The 22,834-nt window shown below is 38.9% G+C and overlaps 1 protein-coding gene across 1 annotated transcript; it reads right to left on the minus strand.

Moving 5' to 3' along the window:
• Positions 1–1,886: 1,886 nt before the first annotated feature.
• Positions 1,887–19,581, minus strand: LOC121147055 (alcohol dehydrogenase class-2 isozyme 2). The gene is made up of 9 exons (XM_040966750.1): positions 19,458–19,581; positions 18,087–18,188; positions 16,980–17,121; positions 15,596–15,683; positions 12,843–13,074; positions 6,291–6,551; positions 5,176–5,311; positions 4,260–4,395; positions 1,887–2,137 (listed from the first exon to the last, which is right to left on the minus strand). The coding sequence occupies exons 1-9, from the start codon at positions 19,578–19,580 to the stop codon at positions 2,113–2,115; spliced, it is 1,245 nt and encodes a 414-aa protein (XP_040822684.1). The 5' UTR covers position 19,581; the 3' UTR covers positions 1,887–2,112.
• Between the last annotated feature and the right edge of the window lie 3,253 nt (positions 19,582–22,834).

Here is a 22,834-nt window from a genome sequence, read left to right on the forward strand (position 1 = left end):
CTGACAGATGCTGCTACCTTGTCTAGTTTGGCCCACTTCAAGCCTGCTTCTTATGCTCACCATTGGTAAGTACAGCCCAGTAGGAGTGCCCACAGTTCCTCTGCTAGGCATGTTTCTAGTCCTGGATCTTGCACCTGGCAGGGGGTACTTCATTCCAGCCTGACATGACTTGCAGCCTGACTTGCAACTTCCAATCCTGGCTCCTGCCAGCTGGTGGTGTGGCCTAGCCCACTGGCTTGCATGTATCTTGGCTCTTGTGCATATTAGTCAGTGTGACAGCCTAGTCCAGTGTAGCCTGTCCCCAATCTCAGCTTTTATGCTCAGCAGTGGAAGTAGCAGTCCAGCAAAGAAGCCTCTGAAGTTCCCCTACCAGGCCTGATCCCAGCCCTGAGTCTTGCACGTGCCAGCAGGTGTTGTGGGCCAGTCTGAGATGGCTTGCCTTTAGTCTAGGAATTTCCCAGTAGGTACTATAACCTATCCCGGCCTGTCCTGTATCAGTCCCAGTTCTTGTTGGTGGATGAGGTAGGATAGCCCAGCCTGTCCCGGCCCCAGTCCTCATGTGAAGTGGTGAGTGTTACACACCAACTTGGCTTGGCCTGCACCCATCCTAGCTCTTCTTCATGACTGTGTGTGCTGTGGACTAATCCTTTCAGACCTGCCTTCACACCTAGCTTAAATATATGCCATGGGTGCTACAGCCCAGCCTGGTCTGTCCTGATCATAGTCCTGGATCTTTTGTATGTTGGTGGTTGCTTTAACCCGGTTTGGCATGGCCCAACTGTAGTCTCAGCTCTTGCTGGTAGGTGTTGTAGCTTAGTCTAGCCCATCCAGGTATAGCCTACACCCTGTCATGGATCTTATGTGCCAGTAGTTGTTGAGGCTTGGTCCAGCCTGGCCTGTCCCCAGATCCAGCTCACACAAATGGTGATGAGTGTTTTAGCCTTGCCTTGCCTGGTCTGCCCCAAGCCAAGGCTTTTGCGTTCCCAGTGGGAGCTGTGGCCTAGTAGTGTTGTTCCCCAAGTTACTCTGCCATACCTGCTCTCAGCCCCAAATCTCACCCTTGCTGGGGAGTATAGTGGTTCTGCTTGACATGGTCTGCTCTTAGTCCCAGCCTTTGCATAGCCCCCTTTGCATGGTGCTGCAGCATGGCCCTGCCTGGGCTCCTCCAAGGTCCAGCTCCTGTGTTAGGTCGGTTTCTGTTAGGTGAGTTCTGTGGTCCATTTACAGAGCTATATTTACAGAGAGAAGGGGAGACATAGAGAAAGATCTTCCTTGGCTGTTTCACTCAAGTGGCCACAATGGCTGGAGCTAAGTCAATCTAAAGCCAGGAGCCAGGATCTTATTCTGGGCCTTCCACGTGGTTGCAGGGTCCCAAGGCTTTGGGTCATCCTCTACTGCTTTCTCATGTCACACATAGGGAACTGTAAGGGCTCTGAAATAGCTGGGATGTAAACCAGAGCCCTTATGGAATCCTGGCGATTGCAAGGCAATGTTTGAGCCAATAGGCTACCATGCTGGGCCCACAATAAATATTTTAAGTGGCTTATTTCAAAAAAATAGCTTATGGGCAATAGACATTATATAATAGTGTATAAATATGTGTAATATGTAAAATACTATTTTATTATGGAAAGTTTTCACATAAGCAACAGTGGGAGAATAGTATATTGAAATCACATGTATTCATTACCCAATCTACAACATTATAGAATATGATCAGTCTGGTTTTATTATTCCTTTATTCTCTATTCACATCTCCCCAGAGTTAATTTTTTTTAACTCATTTCTTCTTTTTTTAAAATTTTTTTTTATTGATTACATTGCATTATGTGACACAGTTTTACAGGCACTGGGATTCCCCCCTCCCCTCCCAGACCACCAGAGTTAATTTTAAACAATTCTTAAATACGATTCAATTCCACTAGTTGGAATTTCATTTAGTATAGTCATTTAACTTAGAAATCATTAGCATATTTTATGGTGACAAATGCTATATGTTTATAGCTGTTTCATGTTGAGACATTACTGTAAATATCCTTTGTTAATTATTTTAGGTCTCAATCCGGCAGATTCTTATTCAGTCACATGGTATTCAGATTGCTCCAGACATCTTCAGTAGGTCAGGAGGGTTCGGATGCTGTGAAAAAACAATTGAACTATATTAAGTATAATTTTCATGATAAACCTAAATTTACAAATAATCTTAGCTTTTTTTAGTTCAGTTTTTGGGTAGCCTTTCTTTATAGACATCCACTTGGTTAGTTCTAAATTCTCTTATAATCTTCCACTCATGGCATATATGAGAGTTAATTTGGAGACCACTCTCATTCAACCTGGACAAGGTCTTTGTTGCTGCATGGTACTACACAGAAATAAAACATACCAAGTGAGATTCTAGTCTTGGAAGAGTCACTCCTTTTTGGTCCTTTATTGCCAAGGGATAGTTGGGCACCAAAGAAGAGGTGCTTGTTGAGTTGGGGTGCTCCTTTCTGAGAAGCTAAACATTCTCCTTCCTGGTTAATTCCAACATGTGGGAGCAAAAGGTGGGTTAAGCCTCAAGGGCAGAACTGTTTACCTCAGATATATGCTTACTGGAGCTGTGGAATCCAGACAGCAAACTGCCAAAATTAAATGGTTCTACACGCAGGTTCTGGAAGCATACACCACTGTGGAGGTATACCTATTTGTGTCCACGCCTCACCATGGGCATGAGTCCTTATACTGTTCAGGATATTCCTTCATTGTGTCCCATCTCCTTCCCTTGAGGCAATTCCTTGCTTCAATGCAGCTGGCATGCTAGGAGGTGTTATCCTCTCTTGGGCTTCCTGTCTCCACATGGTGAATACATCTGGAAGTATCATTCTCTGTTTTCCCTGTTGCCTCCTTTCCATCTGTTCTGGTAGCCAGGCAGTCTTCTCATGGTTCACAGGGCAAGTAGGAAACCCTGATGAGGAGGTATCTACCCCTAAGCGTCTGTCCTTCCAGCTGCTTACCAGGGGAGACTGTAGGAGATTTACCAACTGATTGATAAGGCATTATAGCATTTTCCATTTGGCTGCAACTTGTCATTCATTCCTGTGGTTCTATTTCATGACTGAGGCCTTCAGAGGAAAAGTGTTGTGGTTGGAGGAGCTATGAGCACCAGAATTTGTGGTCCAGAGCTTCACTCCAAAGAATATTCTGCCTGCAGATATTGAAATTGAAGAAGATACTGCAGGGCTTCTGCATTAAGTTTACATAGTGTAGCCTAAAAATAATGTTGTACTTTAATTTGCTTATTGTTGAACTTCTTTTTATATGTGTGACTCACATATTTGCAAATTGAGGAGTTGATATCAGTGGGAATAATTTCTTGGGTTTCTTCATTGGAAATTAGCCTGTGTCCTCTGGTCATGGACCTGTTTTCTTCTTTTTTGTGACGTTTATTCTCTGCTTCGAACTACTGTCATTTTCCTTATTTTTTTTAAATATATTTTTATTTTGAATTTTGAATATGTGGTACAATGGCATTTTCACTTTAGGTTCTTCTTACCTTTTTCTTTGCCAGTGCCTCCTCTATATCACATTGCTACTGCTGCTTTTGACCTTTGCTTCTGTTGATCAAAGCTGTGCTCAATCATTGTGACTAAAATAATTGATCCGAATTGAATCCATTTCCCCAGCCCTTATCAACCTTCCACTTAGGACATTTTTGAGTTCCTAGGATACACGGCAGGTGAGTACAATGGCTAAAAATATGGATCAGAAGGATATCTTATAGGAGCCTATGATAAAGCAAGTAAATGAGAAAATGAGGCATTTTTCATATCTATGGTATCTGTCCCTCACTGGTCATCTCCATAATTTCATGTGGCTCTGCTTAAGAAATGACTGAGTGGATATGCTTTATCAGATTGCCGAGTGTTATGATTATAGATACACAATGCTGTTCTATAGGGATCTGTCATTATACCATAGAAGCCTCTCTAGGGAACAGATCCAGTTGTTTTAGCAACTGTTTGTGAAAGTGAAGATCTGTGTCAATTTATACCATCATTCTATATAGTAGTTTCAACAGCATATAGTAATTTTAGCAGTATGTAGTAGTATGCAAGGTGTCCTTTCTTCCCAGTAGTGACTGTTGAATTTTTTTAAATGCTTCTAATTGCTCTGATGTGGAAAGTCAGGAAAGACAAACTGCTTAGTGCTTAACATTAAATAGAAAAAAGAGGTAACATGAAGGTGTTCTAAACCTCTCAATCATCTTTTTGCTAATTTACCTTTTCCCTTGCTTCAGCAGGTCCAATGCCTCATTAATTTTTTCTAATGGCAGGGTGTGGGTCACCAATGCATCCAGATCAAATTTCCCTTTTTTGTAGTCAGAAACCAGCTTTGAGATGGTGTCTATATTCCAACCTATAATTTGGCCAAAGTGGCAGAAAATTAAAGACATGTCTCATAGCATAAAGAATGATTACATCAATGTTTGTTGATATGAAATTGACCAGATTTTAATTGATTCAAGTAGTTAATCTCCCTCCCTCCTCCTTTAATGTTATATTTATAGTCTATTTTTTAAATAAAAATAGGATTTATTCTCTGTTTTACATAACTAACTGTAGCAATTATCCCAAAATTTACCTTTTGTACTTTTATGTGGGTTTCTTTCACTGAAAATTGTTTCAATTTGTAAGATATTGTTACATTTCTGTATGAACTCAGTTTTTTTATAGGTAATTAGTATTGTATAATCTTTAGATATATTCTAGATTATTAATATTTAAAAAAATTATTTTCTTTTCTTGCCAATAATCTTCATGTTAGAACTTCAGTACTATTATAAAATAAACTAAAAACTATGAAGAATAAAAACCCACCACCAGGCCTGGCGCGGTAGCCTAGCGGCTAAAGTCCTCGCCTCGAATGCACCAGGATCCCATATGGGTGCCGGTTCTAATCCCAGCCACCCCACTTCTGATCCAGCTCCCTGCTTGTAACCTGGGAAGGTAGTTGAGGATGGCCCCTGTGGACACTGTACCCATGTGGGAGACCCGGAAGAGGCTCCTGGCTCCTGGGTTTGGATCAGCACGACTCCAGCCATTGTGGCTGCTTCGGGAGTGAATCATCACACAGAAGATCTTGCTCTCTGTATATCTGACTGTCCAATAAAAATAAATCTTTAAAAAAAAAACCCACCACCCAAACTTGATCCTCTTAAGGTACGGCCTATTATTAGTTCCACTGGAGAAATAGTCAATCCTTTGTCAGTTAAACCGGCTCCAGCAAAAGTACAGGATCCCCAGCCTACCGTTGTGCATTCCACAGTTGCTTTCTGGAAGATAAAATACAAGAATCACCTGAGTATGTAGAGAAGTAGATCACAGATCCCAGTATCACCATGTAAAATGCTTTAGAAAGAATTTATACAATTAACGTATCAGATAATGAGATTCAAGCTAATGAGGCTGTAGAATCATTACATAGAGCTTCAAAATCTTTTGAAGGTTCATTATAAAAAACTCTAAAAGTAAACCGAACACATTTTTTTCCTGAGTTAATATAATAAATAGATGAAATCTATGTAGACAGATAATCGGAATTTGAATGTATATTGTTATATGTAATAAGTGGTGACTTGAAATATTCTTTAACACGTTAGTATGCACTATAAAATCATATTTAATATGTTAACAAAGATTTTAGTTTATTTTATAAATGTAATTTGTATACTTATATAAATGTATTATTATTAAATATAAATAGTATAGATACACATATTAGTGTTTAATTATAATCTCTTATATAATATTACATGGACTATTATAAATTAACAAATGTCAATATATGATATGCTTAATATGTACTTAAGCAGAAAAACTATTTTTACCTATTTTCTTATGTATTACAGTTAATTAACCTCTTCATACTGTTTGCTAGAGAATACTGCCACATCAACAATATACTTGCTGTTTTATTTAACTTAGTAGCTAAATGAACATTTTTTTCAATAATTAAAAGAAACCCCCAAACTATCATTTCAAAATTAGAAATTGGGATACCATGTTAAAATTAGAAGTATATTATTTCCAATGTAACAATATTGAGCTGCTTCAAGGCATCTGAAAAGAAAACCCAACATCTAAAGGGTCATTTATCTTAATGCAAGTGAAGAGTGAATTCACAAAGATAGTATTGGCATTTGTAATAAGGAATGATTATAGCTAGTTTAATGATCATGATTTAACCCTCAGGTATTAATGCATGATCATTGAACAAATTAAAACTAAGATCCAAGAGAAAGATACACATACCATGACTTCTGATCCACCTGCACAGTCAATAGCAAAATCCACACCTCCATTGGTCATTTCAACAATGACATCCTGGACAGGCTTACTCAGTTCTTTAGGATTGAGGCAGTCAGTGGCTCCCAGGGCTTTGGCTTTTGTAAATTTGTCACTGTTGATATCAATGGCTATGATTCTGGAAGCTCCTGCTGTTTTACAACCTATTATAGCAGAAAGACCTACAGCTCCTAAGCCAAAGACAGCACAGGTAGACCCAGGGGTGACCTGTAGGCAGGAAAATTATAAAGTAACTATTAAAGCAGCTGGTCTCTCTCCCTTTATTTCTCTTTCTCTTTTTAACTGAAGAGAGTGTGAGGTAGAGAAATGAATGAAAAATGATATCACAAGTGTAGGAAATCTGCCATTGCAAAAAACTGTATTATTATCTAAGCTGACAGTATTGTTTAAAGGTAAGCAGTTATCGGCTCATAAAGAATAAAACTGAGTAAAATATTTTAGTTTTTCCTTTGTTATTACCAGCACAATTTCTAAAAATGCAAGTAAGTTGGAATATATGTTACTAATAGAATGTTGGTGGTTATATTGCCTTTTCAATTGTTCTTGACCGCCAGTATTTCTTTTAGTGTGAACTGACTCATTTGATACTACAAAATCATTAACTCATTTAGAAGCAGTACATCCAAATTTCTTTGCATGGTATTTCAGTCTTTGCAGGACTTTCAGGACCTGACTTCTGTTTACCTTCCATTTCATCTTTGTGACAGTGCCAGTACAGCAATCACAATAACTTGTTGCATTTTCCTATCCTCATGCTGTTCCCTCAACGTGGTGTTTTTTTTTTTTAATGCTCCCAGTGGCCACAATGGCTTTATTTTTTCAAACTATATTTATTTTTATGGTGATTGATTAGAGTGATAAGGGTTAAGGGCTACGGGAAGGTGAGTGAAACCACCATTTTCACATTCTGTTTTTTCCCTTCCTGTATCTTGGGGGCGGGGGAAGGAGGAAAATAAGGAGAGAAACTACACCTAACCTCCCGAAAACCTCTGCACCTTGCGATAGAAGGCAGCCATCTGATATCATCCCAAGGTCACTGACATGGGACATGCGCAAAGGGTCCAGCTCAAGAGGTTTCAATAGTTCAACAATTCTGAATTACTACCAATCTTGCCACTCCAATCACGATGAAATCTCTCCAGAATCCACTGGTTGACATATCCCATCTTAAGAGTCTCCATTTGCCCAGAGTTTCACTGTCAACATGTGGCTGGGGCAATTGATCAATTTGTTCTGTCCTCCATCCTTTGCTGTCCTTTGCTGGTTCAGATGGACTGCCATATGCTCTATGTGCACCTGGATATGCTGTTCACTGCTCTGTCTGAGCCATTGAAGGGGCTTAGCTTTGACACATGCACTCCATGATCAGACCATGGAACCTGTGGTTTACTCTATGGTTGGGTTCTGAGTCCAGCAGTTCAGTTGGAGAGATCCCCAAAGAAACTTCTTCTGAGGTGACCCCAGACTCGATTTTGTGTGTACTTGCCAATACAGGGTCTGGCACAGTCCATCACCCCAGTCAGCTTATGCACATACTAGTGGTTGCAATTTCTGGATAATTTCTGTCTCTAGCCCTGTCTTCTACAAAAATCAATGGGTTTTGGGGCCCGGCGCGGTGGCACAAGTGGTTAAAGGTCCTCGCCTTGCACGCCCAGGTTCCCATATGGGCGCCGGTTCTAATCCCGGCAGCCCCGCTTCCCTTCCAGCTCCCTGCCTGTGGCCTGGGAAGGCAGTCAAGGACGGCCCAAAGCTTTGGGACCCTGCACCCGCGTGGGAGACCCGGAAGAGGCTCCTGGCTTCGGATCGGCATAGTATCGGCCCGTTGTGCTCACTTGGGGAGTGAATCATCGGACAGAAGATCTTCCTCTGTCTCTCCTCTCTGTACATCCGCCTTTCCAATAAAAAAAAATAATAATAAAAATAAATCTTTTAAAAAAAATCAATGGGTTTTGTAGTTCAGCCGAATCCTGCAAACCTCACACTTGGCCCTCATGCAATCCTTTGGGAGTTGCAACCTAGTCAGAGTGACACGCAATAAACTCTACCAAGCTTGCCCCCTGTCTTGGTTCCCGTGCCTGCCAGTATGTATAGCAGACTGGTCCAGTCTGTCTCACATCTCCTTCAGCTCTCAAACTTGTCAGGGGCATTGAAGCTTAGTTCGACCTGACCAGCCCCACTGTCTAGCCCCACATACATGATGGCATGTGCCACTCTCTGTCTAGTCATGCCTGCCCCAATCCTGGTTCTCATATGCTCACCAGTAGGAGTGGCAACTCAATGGGAAGGTGCCCACTGTTTCCATACTGCGACCATTCCCACTCCCAGATATTGCACTCTACAGGTGATTCTGCAGTTTAACTTGACAGAACTTGCCCTCCATGCCATCATCTGCCAGCTGATGCTTGGCAAAGCCCAACCAACCCACACTCACTCTAACTTATGCATGCACCAGTAGGAACAGTTGACCCAGTCTGGCTTTCCCCAATCCAGCTCACCTGAGGCCAACAGGTGCTGTAGCCCCACCTGGCTGGATCAGTCCCTATCCCAGTTCTCATGCTCACCAGTGGGTGGTGGTCCATCAGGGGAGCCCCATGCAGCCCCCTACTGTGCTTGTCCTCTCCCCTCCCCCACTGGTTGAGTGTTGCAGCCCAGTCTGGCATGACCCGCCTCACCTCAGCATTTGTCAGTGGGTGCTGCAGCCTCACCGGGCCCATCCCATCCCCAATTCTAGCTCACACTCGAGGCTACAGCCTAGCCCAGCCAAGCCACCCCCCAGACTTGGTCCTCATGTGAAGCACCTTGTGTTGCAGCCTGACACTGTCTAAACCACACTCCATTCTGGTGCTGAGATTTGCCAGCGGGTGATATAAACTGACCCAGCTTGGTTTGCCCCTGACCTAACCCAAATGTATGCTGGTAGCTGCCGTTTCTTGGCCTAGTCTGGGCTGCTCCCTATTGTGGTTCTTATGCTTATCTGCAGGGATTGTGTTCCGACAAAGGAGCTACCCAAGCTCCTCCATCAGAATATTTCCCAACACCAGATCTCATGCAAAATGGTGAATCCATTGGCCAACGATACTTAGTCCACCTTCTGTCCTAGCAGGAACAGTGGCCTTTCCTGACCAACCCTCACCCATTCCAGTTTTTTCTGCTGGGTGCTACATCCTAGTCCAGCCTGGTCCACACCCAGACACAGCTCACACATGGCTCAGCAGAGGTAGAGACCCAGCCTAGCCCATCCCATACCCACCCTGTTTCTCACGAGCACCGGTGGGTGCTGGAGTCTAGCCCAGTCTGGCATACCTCAGACCTAGTGCACAGTTGTTCTGAGGGACACTGCAATCACATCCAGACCAGAATGCAGCTCCCACTCTGGCCCAAGTGCTAACTAGTGGGAACCACCACCCAGCCAGGTCATCCCCTTAACTTCCCCAACCAGGCCTGCTCCCAGCCACAGATCTTATGTGTGCAAGTGGTTGCTCTGACTCAGCTTGGCATAGTCTCTCACCTATAATGACCTTTGCTTTTGGATGCTGTAGCCTGGCCTGACCCAGCCATCCCCCAGTTCCAACTCTCACTGGCTGGTTCTGGAACCTAGCCTTGCTCACTCAGCATCCATCCCTGGCTTATGCAAACTGGTAGGTGTGACAGCCTAGTCTAGCATGACCTGCACTCCAACTTGTTTTCTGCAGTTGCCCAAGAGCTAAGGTTGCTTGGCCCTGCCCAGTCTACTCCCTTCCAAAACCATCCCACACATTTGCCATCCATTGGAGCTACCTTGCCCTGTTTACCCAATCCCCAGGATTAGACCATGTGCTCACTAGCGGGAGCTATGGCCCATCAGAGGAGTTTCCCAAGTTCCCTGGCTCGGCCACTCCCAGACCTAGATCTCATGCATGCCAACGGGTGTTAGGCCCTTGCCTGCATAGCATGCCCCTCCATCTTGGCATTGTGTGAGCTAGTGAATATTATGACCTGGCCCACCCCACACTCTGTTTTAGGATGCACATGTGGGTGTTGCAACCAGGATCTGCCGAGGCTATGCTCAGTCTGTGTACCCATGAATGATTGCAGGTTCCATGGTCATATTTAGCTCAGTCCATGCCCATTCCAACTCTTGAGCTAACCAGTGGGAATTATATTTCCAGAGTTGGGTCTACATATGCCCCACAGAATCTACCCTTGGACCAGGTTCTCTCACATGCTGGTTAGTGTCATGGTACTGCCTAATGTGACTCGTTCCCTGTTCCGACATTCAGTTGGGTACTGGGATCTAGCCCTGCTAGACATGTCCCTAACCTTAGCTTTTGCATGGGCTGGTGTGTGGTGATTAAAAATGTTCCATGCTAACAAGCCCTACTCAGGACTCCCATGTGGCTGGTGTATCAGTCTGACCTGTATGGATCTTTCAGTCTCTCCTCTCCAAACCAGCTGGTCTCAGTCCCCTCACTTACCTGCAAATATAGTGGCCCTGTCAATGGGACTCCCACAAGATTCATTCCTCACCTACATGCACCTTCATAGCCTTAACAATGAATGTCCCTAGGCAGTAATTCCATAACCCCAAAACCCTAGAGCTTGTTTCTGGGTGGCCATTGAGTAAAGCCTGGCACCAATTGGTGTTGTGGCTGCCTGCAAGCCCAAGATGACAGTGGTAGGCGTAGCCAGGGACCAGCCTACCTCCCAAGAGATCTCTTTACAGTGTACTTACTTTGAAGGGAGAAAACTCTCAGGCCTAGGCAAGCTCTGGACTCAATTCACTGCTTAGCAGTGGTGGCTGGGGCCAGGCCCCCAAGCATTGAGTCCAACCTTGCTCAGGTATCCCTAGCAGCTGCCATGCTGCCGGGAGCTCCCTCCACCCAAGCCCTGAGGTTGAACTTTGTATTTTTTCTTTAACTAAAATATAACCTATGTTTTTAGCTTTGACTGAAAGAGCATTCTGTTCATGAAAGTTGTTTTGATTATTTCATCAAAAATTAGTACCCACATTTTTTGCCCTTTTCTGTGTTTTCTCTAATCAATTGATTGATTGCATCAGTAGTTTTTACAGCAGACTTTATATGTACTGCATTGTTATTAAAAAATCTGTATGTGAAGTTTTTAGTAAATGCTTGTTACAGTAAAGTAAATAGAGACAATTTACAAGGTAGTATAACTGGAATGATATTCTATAGAGGCTGTAAAGAGGCAGAAAATACACAGAGTATTTTCTGTGCATAGAAAATACGTTAAATTATTGTATGAAACATGCATTAATTAATGTTTCCAATGAATATGGAAAGCTTTCTAAGTGAAAGCATAATAAAAGGAAGTAAAGAACCTGTCCAAGAGAAGTGTTAATAAATATTTAGTTACAAGCAAAATTACCAAGGAACAGATAGAATAGTTTAATACATATATAGTAGGTATGCATATGCTGGCATTTACTACTCAGGGGAAATAAAAAAAATATATTTTACAGCTATTAAGAACACTGCTCTCCATATACCATGGCCTATTTATTATAATATTGTTGCACATATTTAGTATATTTTCAAATATATTTCTGTAGGGCTGAGTTAAAATGTAACTCATGTGTCTCTTTAGCAGTAGATTGTAGTTTTTTCTTTGCAGCAGTGTTATGAGTAATTGGATACTCATACAAGCTCAGAACACTAGGCGAAATCCTCTAAGCTACTTGGATAATTCAACTGACCATTGTGTGTTAAGTGTGTTTGCTTACAGTACCTGGAGGAAGGGTCATTATAAAGCAATCCTGCACAGTTTGCAACTAGGGAACCTGGAGTGGGTACTCCTCTGTTTATCAAAACTGGTACAGAGTGTGTTCATGGTTTCAAGTAACTCTGTGAGCTGTGGTTTAGTTGACAGCAAATTAAGCCAGCAGGCTAAAGCTCTGGTGATGCTGGATGTTATTGCCTCACTTTTCTTTGCAGAAGTAAGATAAGCTCTGTTACAACTCTTGCTTCATGGGTAGAACTGCTTATAATTAATTTCCTTTAATGTATTCCTAACAGATTTATGTTTTCTCTCTGAGTAACAGTTGATATATATTTTTTTCTTGGTGGATCTCTTTGTTAACAGTGAACAGAACAAATCCTGGGAATTTAAGAAAACTTAGACTAGATTAAAAAGAAAGACATACAGTTCCACTTCTGGGTATGTATCTAAGGAAAATGAGCTTATTATGTGGAAGACATATCTCCATACTTGTGTGCATCCAGTGATGGACTACAATCTATCCCTTATATAGTTTATAACATGCACTGTGTGCCGGCCATGAGCTATGTGCTGGATCAGACATTCTATACATGTAGTATATGGTTTCCTCATCTATATCAGTATCTGTCCTAGGTATTATTCCAGAGAGGTTAAATAACTTACCTAAATTTCAAAAAAACAAAACAGAACAAAACAAATAACACAGGTTGAGTGAGGATAATGGACTCTGGCTCCTTCTTGTAACTTCTGTGTTACACTAACCCATGTTTAACTATTTACCTTGGAATCGTTGATTGCAGCACCGTAGCCAGTGGAAAAGCCACATCCAATCAGAAAAACCCTCTGTAAATTTGCATCATCATCTATTTTGACAAGATTAATATCTTTTATCACAGTGTACTGAGAGAAGGCACTGACTCCTAGGAAATGGTAAATAGATTTTCCTTTGCAGGTAAACCTGCTGGTTTTGTCATCCATTAGTTCTTGTTCAATGATAGGGGTTTTCAGTTCACTAGAAAATTAAAAAGGGATAGTTGAAGATGGGGAAAGTATGTGGAACACTGATCATCTACCTACAAAATATGTTAGGCAGTATACATTTATACATTATACATTATAACTTTGTAATGTGAAGAAAATTGAGGAGATAGCTTGAAACTTGTCACATTAATATCTGTTCTGTTAGCAATAGTTTCAAGATAATAACAACAAATGTATTGAATGCTTCTTGTACGCACAAATCCTTTTAAGGATTTTGTTTGTGCTAACCTTTAAAACTTGAGGAGAAATTCATATATAAAGATAGAAATGTTAGTGTAATGAACCCCTGTGTACCTACCTATCAGGTTCTGTAACTACCAACTCTTTGCCCATCTAGTTTCATCTGTTTACCCCTACACAGTACAAATTTCCTTACTCTTATTGGTCTGTTTTGAAGCAAACTCCAAACATCACAATTCATGCTGTAAATACTTTAGTATGTAGCCCTAAGATTCTTTGGGGGGGGGTCTACAAAGAATGTATCTTTAAAATTATTTATTTATTTTTATTAGAAAGGCAGGTCAGATTTATGGAGAGAAAGAAACAGAAAGATCTTCTGTCCATTGGTTCACTCCACAAATATCTGCAATGGCCAGAGCTGAGCTGATCTGAAGCCAGGAGCCAGGAGCTTTTCTCTGGATCTCCCAGAAATGTGCAGGATCCTAAGGCTTTAGGTCATCCTCTACTGCTTTTCCAGGCCAAAGGTTGGGAGCTGGATGGGAAATGGAGCAGCTGGGACATGAACCAGCACTCTTATGGGATCCCAGCACTTGCAAGGTGAGGCTTTAGCCACGGAGCTATGCACCAGGTCCCTGGTTGATCCAATTTTAACTGTATACTTCCTTTTCTACTCTACCCATTTTTCAACTTACTATTTAGTTTTTGAAGAAACTGATTTATCTGTCCTGTAGAAGTTTTTCTTGTTGTGGATTTTGCTATTATGTTTATATAATCTGATTTAACATGGTTTGTGTATCTGCATTTTCTCCTAATTTATCAATTTTGACTTTTTGTTCTGATTCAGGCTTTATATCTTGGGTCACATATTTTGAATATAATTGTGTATATTTTGTGAAAGGAATGTGAAGCTTGTCAGGATCAAAATGGAGTCACATTTCATATGAAGCTGACTGTCAGGGATGGACCACCATCTTACTGTGGTATAGTTTATAACATGTACTGGGTCACAACTACAGGAAGTCAATTGTCAAACCTAACTGATACAGTTGGGAGGTTATGAACAATGAGTTCGTGTTCATTATTGCCTGATAATAGCTATCAGAAAAAGACTTCCTGAGCTACATAACACAAAGGTAACCATGACCATATACAAAAAGCAAAAAGTACCTCTTCAAGGATATCTGTCCAATGTTAGGTCATGCTGGTTATTAATCTTTGTGGTCAGAAATTATTCTTTCAGAATCTACCTCATTTTTGCATTTGAAAAATCTCTCTGCACAGCCTCCTTGAATTTTTTTTTTTGTTAACTGTGGCATGAATAGTTTCACTGAAGTATGCTGGTGTTTCTATGGTAATGTTCTGTTATTCCCAAATAAATATCATTCTTTATAGAGAGTCCTTCTTATTTTGATTATATTTCTCAATTTAGGTTGGTAGTTTCTTCTGGAGGGATATAATATCTGATTATCCCCCTTTGTGTGATATTATAAAGAAGTTATAGTCTTGGTCTGAATCCATCATTTAATTAGTTTTGCAAAAGAGTGTCACATTAATTTGTTGAATATCAGCAACAACTTTAGGAAGCAAACATTATTATTATCCCCATTTTATAGTTGAGGAAAGTGAGGCACAGTAATAGATGTGAATATTGCAGGTTTAGCTTTTATAATAATTAGTTTCAAATATCATTAGTAAGAATTTTATTTTTTCTTAGTCTTTGCAAATCAAAACCAGGTGATTAAGATTTAGATTTTACCACTATACTCTCTGGGTGAAAAGCCTGGCTGTAACATTTATACCTGTGATGCCTTGAAGTAAATGACTGTGCTTTGTTGCCTACTTTTATCCTGGTCAAAGTAGCTGCTGATGGTTCAGTGATATATTTATACTACATATTTGTGTAACCATCAGTAATTTATCATACTTTTTGATGCCTCAGTGAAAATGTCCTTCAGCTACTTTCTTCTTAATGTTTTTGTGTGAATTTTTCTGTATTGATATATGTAGTTCAAGTTCAGTGATTTTTACTTGTTTATGTTTATAGTATTTCATTATGTTACCACATAGCAATTTATTAATCCATTCTCTTATTTATAGGCATTCTTGCTATTTTGAAGTGTTAGTTGTTCTTAACAGTGTTGCCATGAATACTGTAGCATGTGTCTCTTTTTGTACATTTGCAACAATCTCTAGTACACATTTAGAATACAATTAGTAGTTGGGATATTAGCACCTCTTCAACTCCATTTAGATGTTATCAACTTGCTGTCCAAAGCATATATACCAATATATGCTTAGTGCATAGTGCTTACCTGAATTTTGTACAAAAATTTGTGAGTGAACTCTGGCAGAACTTGCATTTTCTACAACGAGGTAAATAAAGGGGAATGACTTTGTCACCTAGAGAGAAAAGCCATATGTTACATGGAACCTAACATGTTACTCATTTTTTTTCTAGCAGATGAATCAGAGGCAAGTACCATTCTTTATGGCATATATTTTATATTTAAAGCAACATTCTAGGTAGCTACATTGTCAAATTACCCTACAAGATATCAGATTCCTCCCAATACTATACATATTGCCATGTATCACTGTGCTCTGTATTAATGTCAGTTAGATGCCGAGTTCTATCTAAGACATTGTTGTCTTTGGAACTTTATGTTGTAACTATTTATTTCTGATCATCCAGTATTGAATAGAATATCCTTAGATAAGAGGAGAGGTTAGAACTACCAGGCTAGAAATGGAGCAAACGTTTACATTCACCATTTAGTTTCACTTTCATATTATATATTTATCTATTTATTAAACTCAACTCTAATTATTTAATGGCTATGTCCTTTGAAAACTAATATCTGGTGTGAGAATTCACATTTACTGTTAATTCAACATTACTATGTGCCAGGCACCAATATCTTACATTATTCTCTGGATAATACTCTAGGAAATAGGGACTGAAGGGAGTCATGAGAAAGTGGCATAACTGACAAAGAGCACACAGCCAGTAAACAGCAAAGCTGTGACTAAAGACTTAGGTTGTTAGAATGCTTCATGACTACACAACTTCTAGTAGTTTGCTTTCATGATTTTGTATGGAAGCAGATCTATTAGTATCTGGAGCATTTTCTTTAAAGTAGGAGAGTGATAAAAATTAATTCTGCCAATAAAATGAGGATTACAGTTCTCGTATTCTAGTATTGATTGGTCTGTTTTAAAATATGACATAAATAATTTCAGCCACTGGTGTGTATTGTTTGGGCACTATTTCCATTGTGAATCATACTATTTCATAATACATTAGAATTTATAAAATGCTTTTTACTTAATCTAAATAAAGTTCTTATTCTTTATATAACAATAAAGTTTTATGTTTCATGTAGATAAATCTGTTATAAAATATTGTATGTATGTATCCTGTGAAAGTGTAAATTTATGGCAACCTTTGCTTCATCAGGCAATTCCTTAGCATTTTACATATAAATAAAATGATCATGTTTAGGGGGTTTTATAATCTTAATTTCAACATTTCTGTCCCATTGTTAGACTGTGATAGATTGTGCGTGTCAGGTTTGCTTCTGAAAAGATGTATCTACTATGTAAATAGAGATCAAGTACATCAGGTGAGCCTAGGACAGAAATTATCACCAAAATAACCTGACATACTTATTTAATTGAGATAAAAAACTGAAATACCTGGTTTGAAGTTGGTCACTCCTGGCCCAACACTTTCGACAATTCCTGCACACTCATGGCCAATGATAACTGGGAGATGGGCCTCTTTCAGTGCAGGGTTGATCCCATAGGTGTCAGAATGGCACACACTAGCAGCAATTATCTACAATGTAATCACATACTTGATCATGTTTCTGCCATTATGTTAGATCTTAATATGTAACTTTGGGTTCAGTGTCATCTTGAAGTATTCTCATACTTCTTGAACTTAATAGAAGTTACATTTTGAAAAAAAGAATAACTAAAAATATACTTAGATTCATTTTTCTCTTGCAATGTACCTTTTTTTTTTTACCCTCCATTGTTGTCAGAAAATCTCAAAAGCAGAATTGACAATTGCTGTCTCCGGGAGAGAAAAAGAATCAAAGCTATTGGAGTAAAGAAGAAGGAGGAATAGGAGTTTCCAGGGTTTATTTAACAATTGTTTAGACTGTGAAATGAAGATGTATTGTAGGTAAAACAGAGATATAAAATGGAAGTTATTTAAATCAATTACCAATATATCTCTATTACTTTTCTTCAAAACGTTGTTCATAAGAATGTCCCATCCACTTTCATGTATAAACGAAACCCTTAATATTGTGGACCTGAGAAAAGTTAAGTTTGAGCAGTGCTGGGAAATACAGAGATGTCGTTGAAACTCAGTATGCTCAAGCCAGTCCCTTCCCCTCGCACCCAGGACACTTGTGTCTCCCAGGGGTTCCCAGTCCTTATTTTGGACCTAATTCCATATTTTTAAAAATTAACGTTTTCTAGTATATTGCAATTGGAGGACAAAAAGAAAAGCTAGCATCTTAATCCAAAGGGAATTGCTTTGTCTTATTCTTAGAGTTTGTGATTTATGTTAAGCTAGTTTAATTAGATTTTAAGTTGGCTAGCAAACATTACTAAAACAATTGATTTATCACTCCTTAGGGAATGTCTATTCTTACCTGAACCTAAAAGTATAACTCCCGCATAATGGAAACTCCAAGACCTTCCAGTCATTCTCACAGGGATTGAATCAACAGAAACCAATTCTATACTTAGGATTCTGTCTGCTCAAGACTGGAGACAGTCCCTCCTCACCTTAACTCGAACTTCATGAGCCTTGGGGGGAGCTACCTCAATCTCTTCAATGCAAAGGGGTTTTCCGGCTTCCCAGGCAACAGCTGCTTTGCATTTAATAACCTGAAAGAGAGGTGAAGTGGGAGAAAAACAGAAAGGGAGAATAATTTAAGAAAAACTTAAATGTCCTGTTGATATAATTTCATGAAATAGTTTTGTTTAAAAAAAAAATGTTAAGTTTTACATGATAGTTTTTCTGACTTTTGTTTCTTGAGGTGAACAGGTGTATTTAAATTTATTCTAAATGTAGTGACCTGATTTCTTTTTCTGTGAAAAGGTAGATATGCTTATAGAGTTCAAAGAGCTTTATTAATGATCCAGTGGTGTTTGTTGACTCAACCATTTGTAATCAGTTTTGAGTTGCCTCAAATCTTACAGTTCTGACAAAGATTTATTACCTAACTACTCAAAGTATAGGCTTCATACTAGCAGTTATGTCACTTGGGTACTTTTTAGGGCTGACAGCTGTTTCCAAATCCAGTAAATCAAATTTGAATTTGAATAAGATCCCCAAATGCCTTATTAAAGTCTAAGGTGTGAGTTTTTTATGATTACATGCATTTTCAGAACAATATGTATTAAGTAGTTTTTATGTTTGTAAAAATTTGCGTAAAAATGCATGAGAAGAAATGAAACATTTCAAGACTCTATAACTCATACATCAAAATTTTTTTCTATTTTCAAATTGTATCAAGCAGAGTTAACATTGAAAAAAATTTAAAAGAAGCAAAGCTAATTCTCCATCCTAATGATATTCTTACTTTTGGTATGATTTTCCCAAAGTCTTTTACCACGTGAATATATGTTTTTCAATAGTTGCATTAAATTTTGGAATATTTTAAGATATCATTATTTCATTACAGATGAAATATATATATCAATTACAAGAAGTTTCAAAATCAAAGTAAGGAAAAACAAAATTAGTCTCTAATTTTATCGCTCATGCTTTTTAATCTAATTCTTTATAAGTATCCCAAATGGGATCATAAACTATGAAAAAGTTTTACTTTTAATTGACTTTTCCTACTTAATTATATGAGTATTTTTATATTTGCCAACATTATTTCCAATAAATACATATTCTAGTTTATGGCTGTAACATAGTTTCTTTAGTCTCCTTTTCCCAGCAAGTAAAATAATACTTGATTGAATACTCTGTAGTAAACATCTGATAGATCCACAAATTTTTCCTTGTAGCAATTTCCTAGTATTGGGGTAACTGTTTATTCTTTTGATCAATTTCATATTGGTATAGTTCTCAAAAAAAACTTTTAATAAATGTACACAGATAAAAAAAAAATCACAAACTAAAATATCAGCTTTTTCTCTTACTTTGCCCTTGGTGTCCATTTTTCTTTGGAAAACTTGCTTTGGAAATTTCTTTCTGATTTGAGGAGGCTTCCACGTATCCCCAGGGTACTCTGTGTCCCATAATGACCTGTCAATAAATATCATTTCTCCTGTCTTGTTCTCCAATCACTTTGCTTTGCTGTTCCTTTGGTCTGAACTCTGCCCACTTCCTGCAAAGTATTTGTGTTGTCATTTCAGCTGCAAGCCCTTTGATCCCAGTCAGTGTCAAGATTTCTTTAAACTGTTTTTTTATGTTCAAATACAAAATAATAGAGAAAATACATTAAATGTTTGAAGACGAGTTAACAAATTATCACAACCATGTTAATCATATCATTTCATCTTCTGTGGTTTTGCTAATATTTATTTTTTCTATATAACCATGTAGTTTTATCTGTTCAAATTTTAAGGAATGAAATCCTATAATAATGTTATGCATTCATTCATTATTTGCAGTATGTATTTCTTTTTGTCTTTTTTCTTATCAGTTTGTGAGATTCTTTGACATTGCTTATAGCTCTAGTTTATTTTCATTGCTGTAGAATATTCTAAAAAATTCACTATCACTTGTTATTTATTTTCTGTTTGTTTCTGCTGGATCAATAATTGCATAAGTTAGCTTATTCTGTTGCACATGTGCTTTAGTTTCTTAAGGGAAAATTTGGGATTGATAGAGTCTGCACACTCCATTAAAGTGATGCCAGCTTTTTAAATATAGAAGTACTTTTGTTCAGGTCAGTAAAACACCATTGGCCTCCTGATGTGGAATAATTCTGGATCTCACAACATAGTAATCCTAGGACCTCTGTGAATCAGTATCCAGTGATCATTTCCTGGGCTCTGACCACTATTGTTATGAACCAATTCCCTAGAATCATACTTGTGTGGCCATTTGTAAGAAGTAGAGTTATCTTGAATGAATTGTTAAATACTTTTAGTATGAGTAGACTCGCCAGGTCTTCAGCTGTTATTGTTAATACAGAAGAGATTGCAAATTGGCTGCACCTACTAGCAGCAGTTATTGAAGTTCTATAGCCCCACTCCTTGCCCATGTTAAACTTGCCTTGCTCATCTACAGAATGTTTTGATCATCTGGGATATCTACTTTTGTTTTTAATTTGTATTTTTCTGATTTTTAATGAGCTTAAGTACCAGTGGTGTACTGGTGCCAGCTCATACTGATTTCTGGTGTGTACTAATTCTATTATAATGGGAAATGCTTAAAATTATTATGAATTTATTTAATTCTAACTGTTCCTTTCTTCTGCTTGTTATAAATATTTTAAAGTTTGATATTTATGTAGGCAAATGTTTCTGCTTTAAATAGTTTAATATAAATTTTATTACCTTTGTGTCAGAATATTCTCTATATCTGCATATTAATTTTATTAAACTTTGAAAAGCTATAATCTATTCTCTTTGTTTCTACTTCTTCACTACTCACATTTACCTTATAAATTGGTCTGGCTGTATCCTTTTTATTGAAAGTGTGTTAATGAAAGTTGCTGGGAGAATCATCTTTTTCTTCTTTTTTTAAAAAAACTGATCTTTTAGGGAATTCTTCCATAAGGTTCAAGCTTTTTACCTTTCACCTTTCTCTTGGTTTCAATTGTATATTTTTTCCAGATTCTTTCCCTTTGATTCACTTTGGAGATGCTCCTAAGCATCTCTATTTTAATAGAGTTCATGTCCACAAAATAATAATCTCATTATCTTCCTTGCACTTTGAAATGGCTCCTTTTTACAACTTTTCTGTCTTAACACTAGCACCTCTATTCTTTTTCTTTTTTAAAAAATTAATTTTAATTAGAAAGTTACATACGCTGAAGAGAAGGAGAGACAGAGGGAAGATCTTCTGTCCTTTGATTCACTCCCCAAGTGGCTTCAATGGCCCTCCCTGACTGCTTTCCCAGGCCACAAGCAGGGAGTTGAGTGGGAAGTGGAGATTCCTGGACATGAACTGGGGCCTATATGGCAGCCTGGTAAATGCAAGGCAAGGACTTTAGTTGCTAGGCTACCTTGTTGGGCCCTCTTTCTAAAGCCTTCCCTGAATGTACTTTTTTTTCCCTCTCATCTGCCTTTCATTTTTAGTGATATTAATCTGAAAGGAAAGAAACTGAATGAATAAAGATTGCAGAATAGGGTGAGGACAAGTTTAAACACACAGAGAAATGTTAGCCAGGCTGAAGCAGAGAGGGAAAACTCCAGGAAATAGGAGAGGACAGACAGACAGCAAAGTGGCACCTGGAGACTGATGGACACAGGAAAGCAGAGGAAATAATAGTGTGGTGCTGCAGTGACCCAATACTCAGCGGCATTTCTGAGTGGCAATCTGAACTCTACTGGCAGTGGGAACTCCACCAGCAACCAGATGGGAATGGTAGTTCAATGGGAACTGAGGAGGTGAGCTCAAACAAAGAAATGGGTGGATTTCACATCCCAAACCCTCCCAGTAGAGCTGAATTGGGTGCCATCTTGTGTAGAGAGCAAACTCATTTTGGGCTGAATGAATTGCAATCATGTGGCATCCTTCAGGTTCCACCAAAAATAGGACTGGGTAGCCCCCAGACCTAATGGCCAGCAGTTCAAGAACTCCATGAGTTTCACATAAGGCACCATTTTGTACAGTGTGACAAAGACTTTGACACTGCAGGGACAACAGTGAGCTACACATGCACTATCATGCTGGGACCTGCACAAACCAGACTGAGAGAAACGTACAGATAATGGTGCAACAATAGCGCAGGATCACAGAAGGTGGAATGCTGACCAAGGAGCTGTGCTACACAGACCATGGTAGAAGCCTAACGTAAAAGCATAGGTCTGAAACTCGCTGGAGGGAGTGGTACAAGTGTCTGCAAATAAATAACTCTGTACCAACCACAATAAGTAAATTCGAACTGCAGACCAGTGGGTGACACAGCTTGGAAACCTGCCGTAAGGAGAAGAATCTGCTAACCAGAAGTACAATGACCAAAAAAAGAGTCAAAGGCACAGTGAATATTACTGAAGACTCCCCTGCAAAGGAGCAAAAGTCTTTGCCAATGTCAGCGTTAACTGAGGAATACATGAGAAAATAGGAGACACTTGTTTATAAAGCTTCTTATCGACAACAAGAAACAAGCAAAGCAGGAGTTCAAGCAATTTAAAGAGCATGTCACATAGGAAATGAATCAAATGAAAGCTGATATATCATAAATTCAGAATATAGTGGAACAAACTATAAGTACAGTGGAGAGTTTCCAAAATAGGATGAAGAAAGAATCTCAAAATTAGAAGATATTTCCTGTCACCAGGGGGAAACAACCAAAAAGTTGGAAGCAGGGGTGGATCAGGCTAAAAAACGTATTCAAGAATTG

The sequence above is a fragment of the Ochotona curzoniae genome, unplaced genomic scaffold, assembly GCF_017591425.1.
Source record: "Ochotona curzoniae isolate NIBS_2020 unplaced genomic scaffold, NIBS_Ocur_1.0 scaffold_4506, whole genome shotgun sequence".
NCBI classification, from domain to species: Eukaryota; Metazoa; Chordata; class Mammalia; order Lagomorpha; family Ochotonidae; genus Ochotona; species Ochotona curzoniae.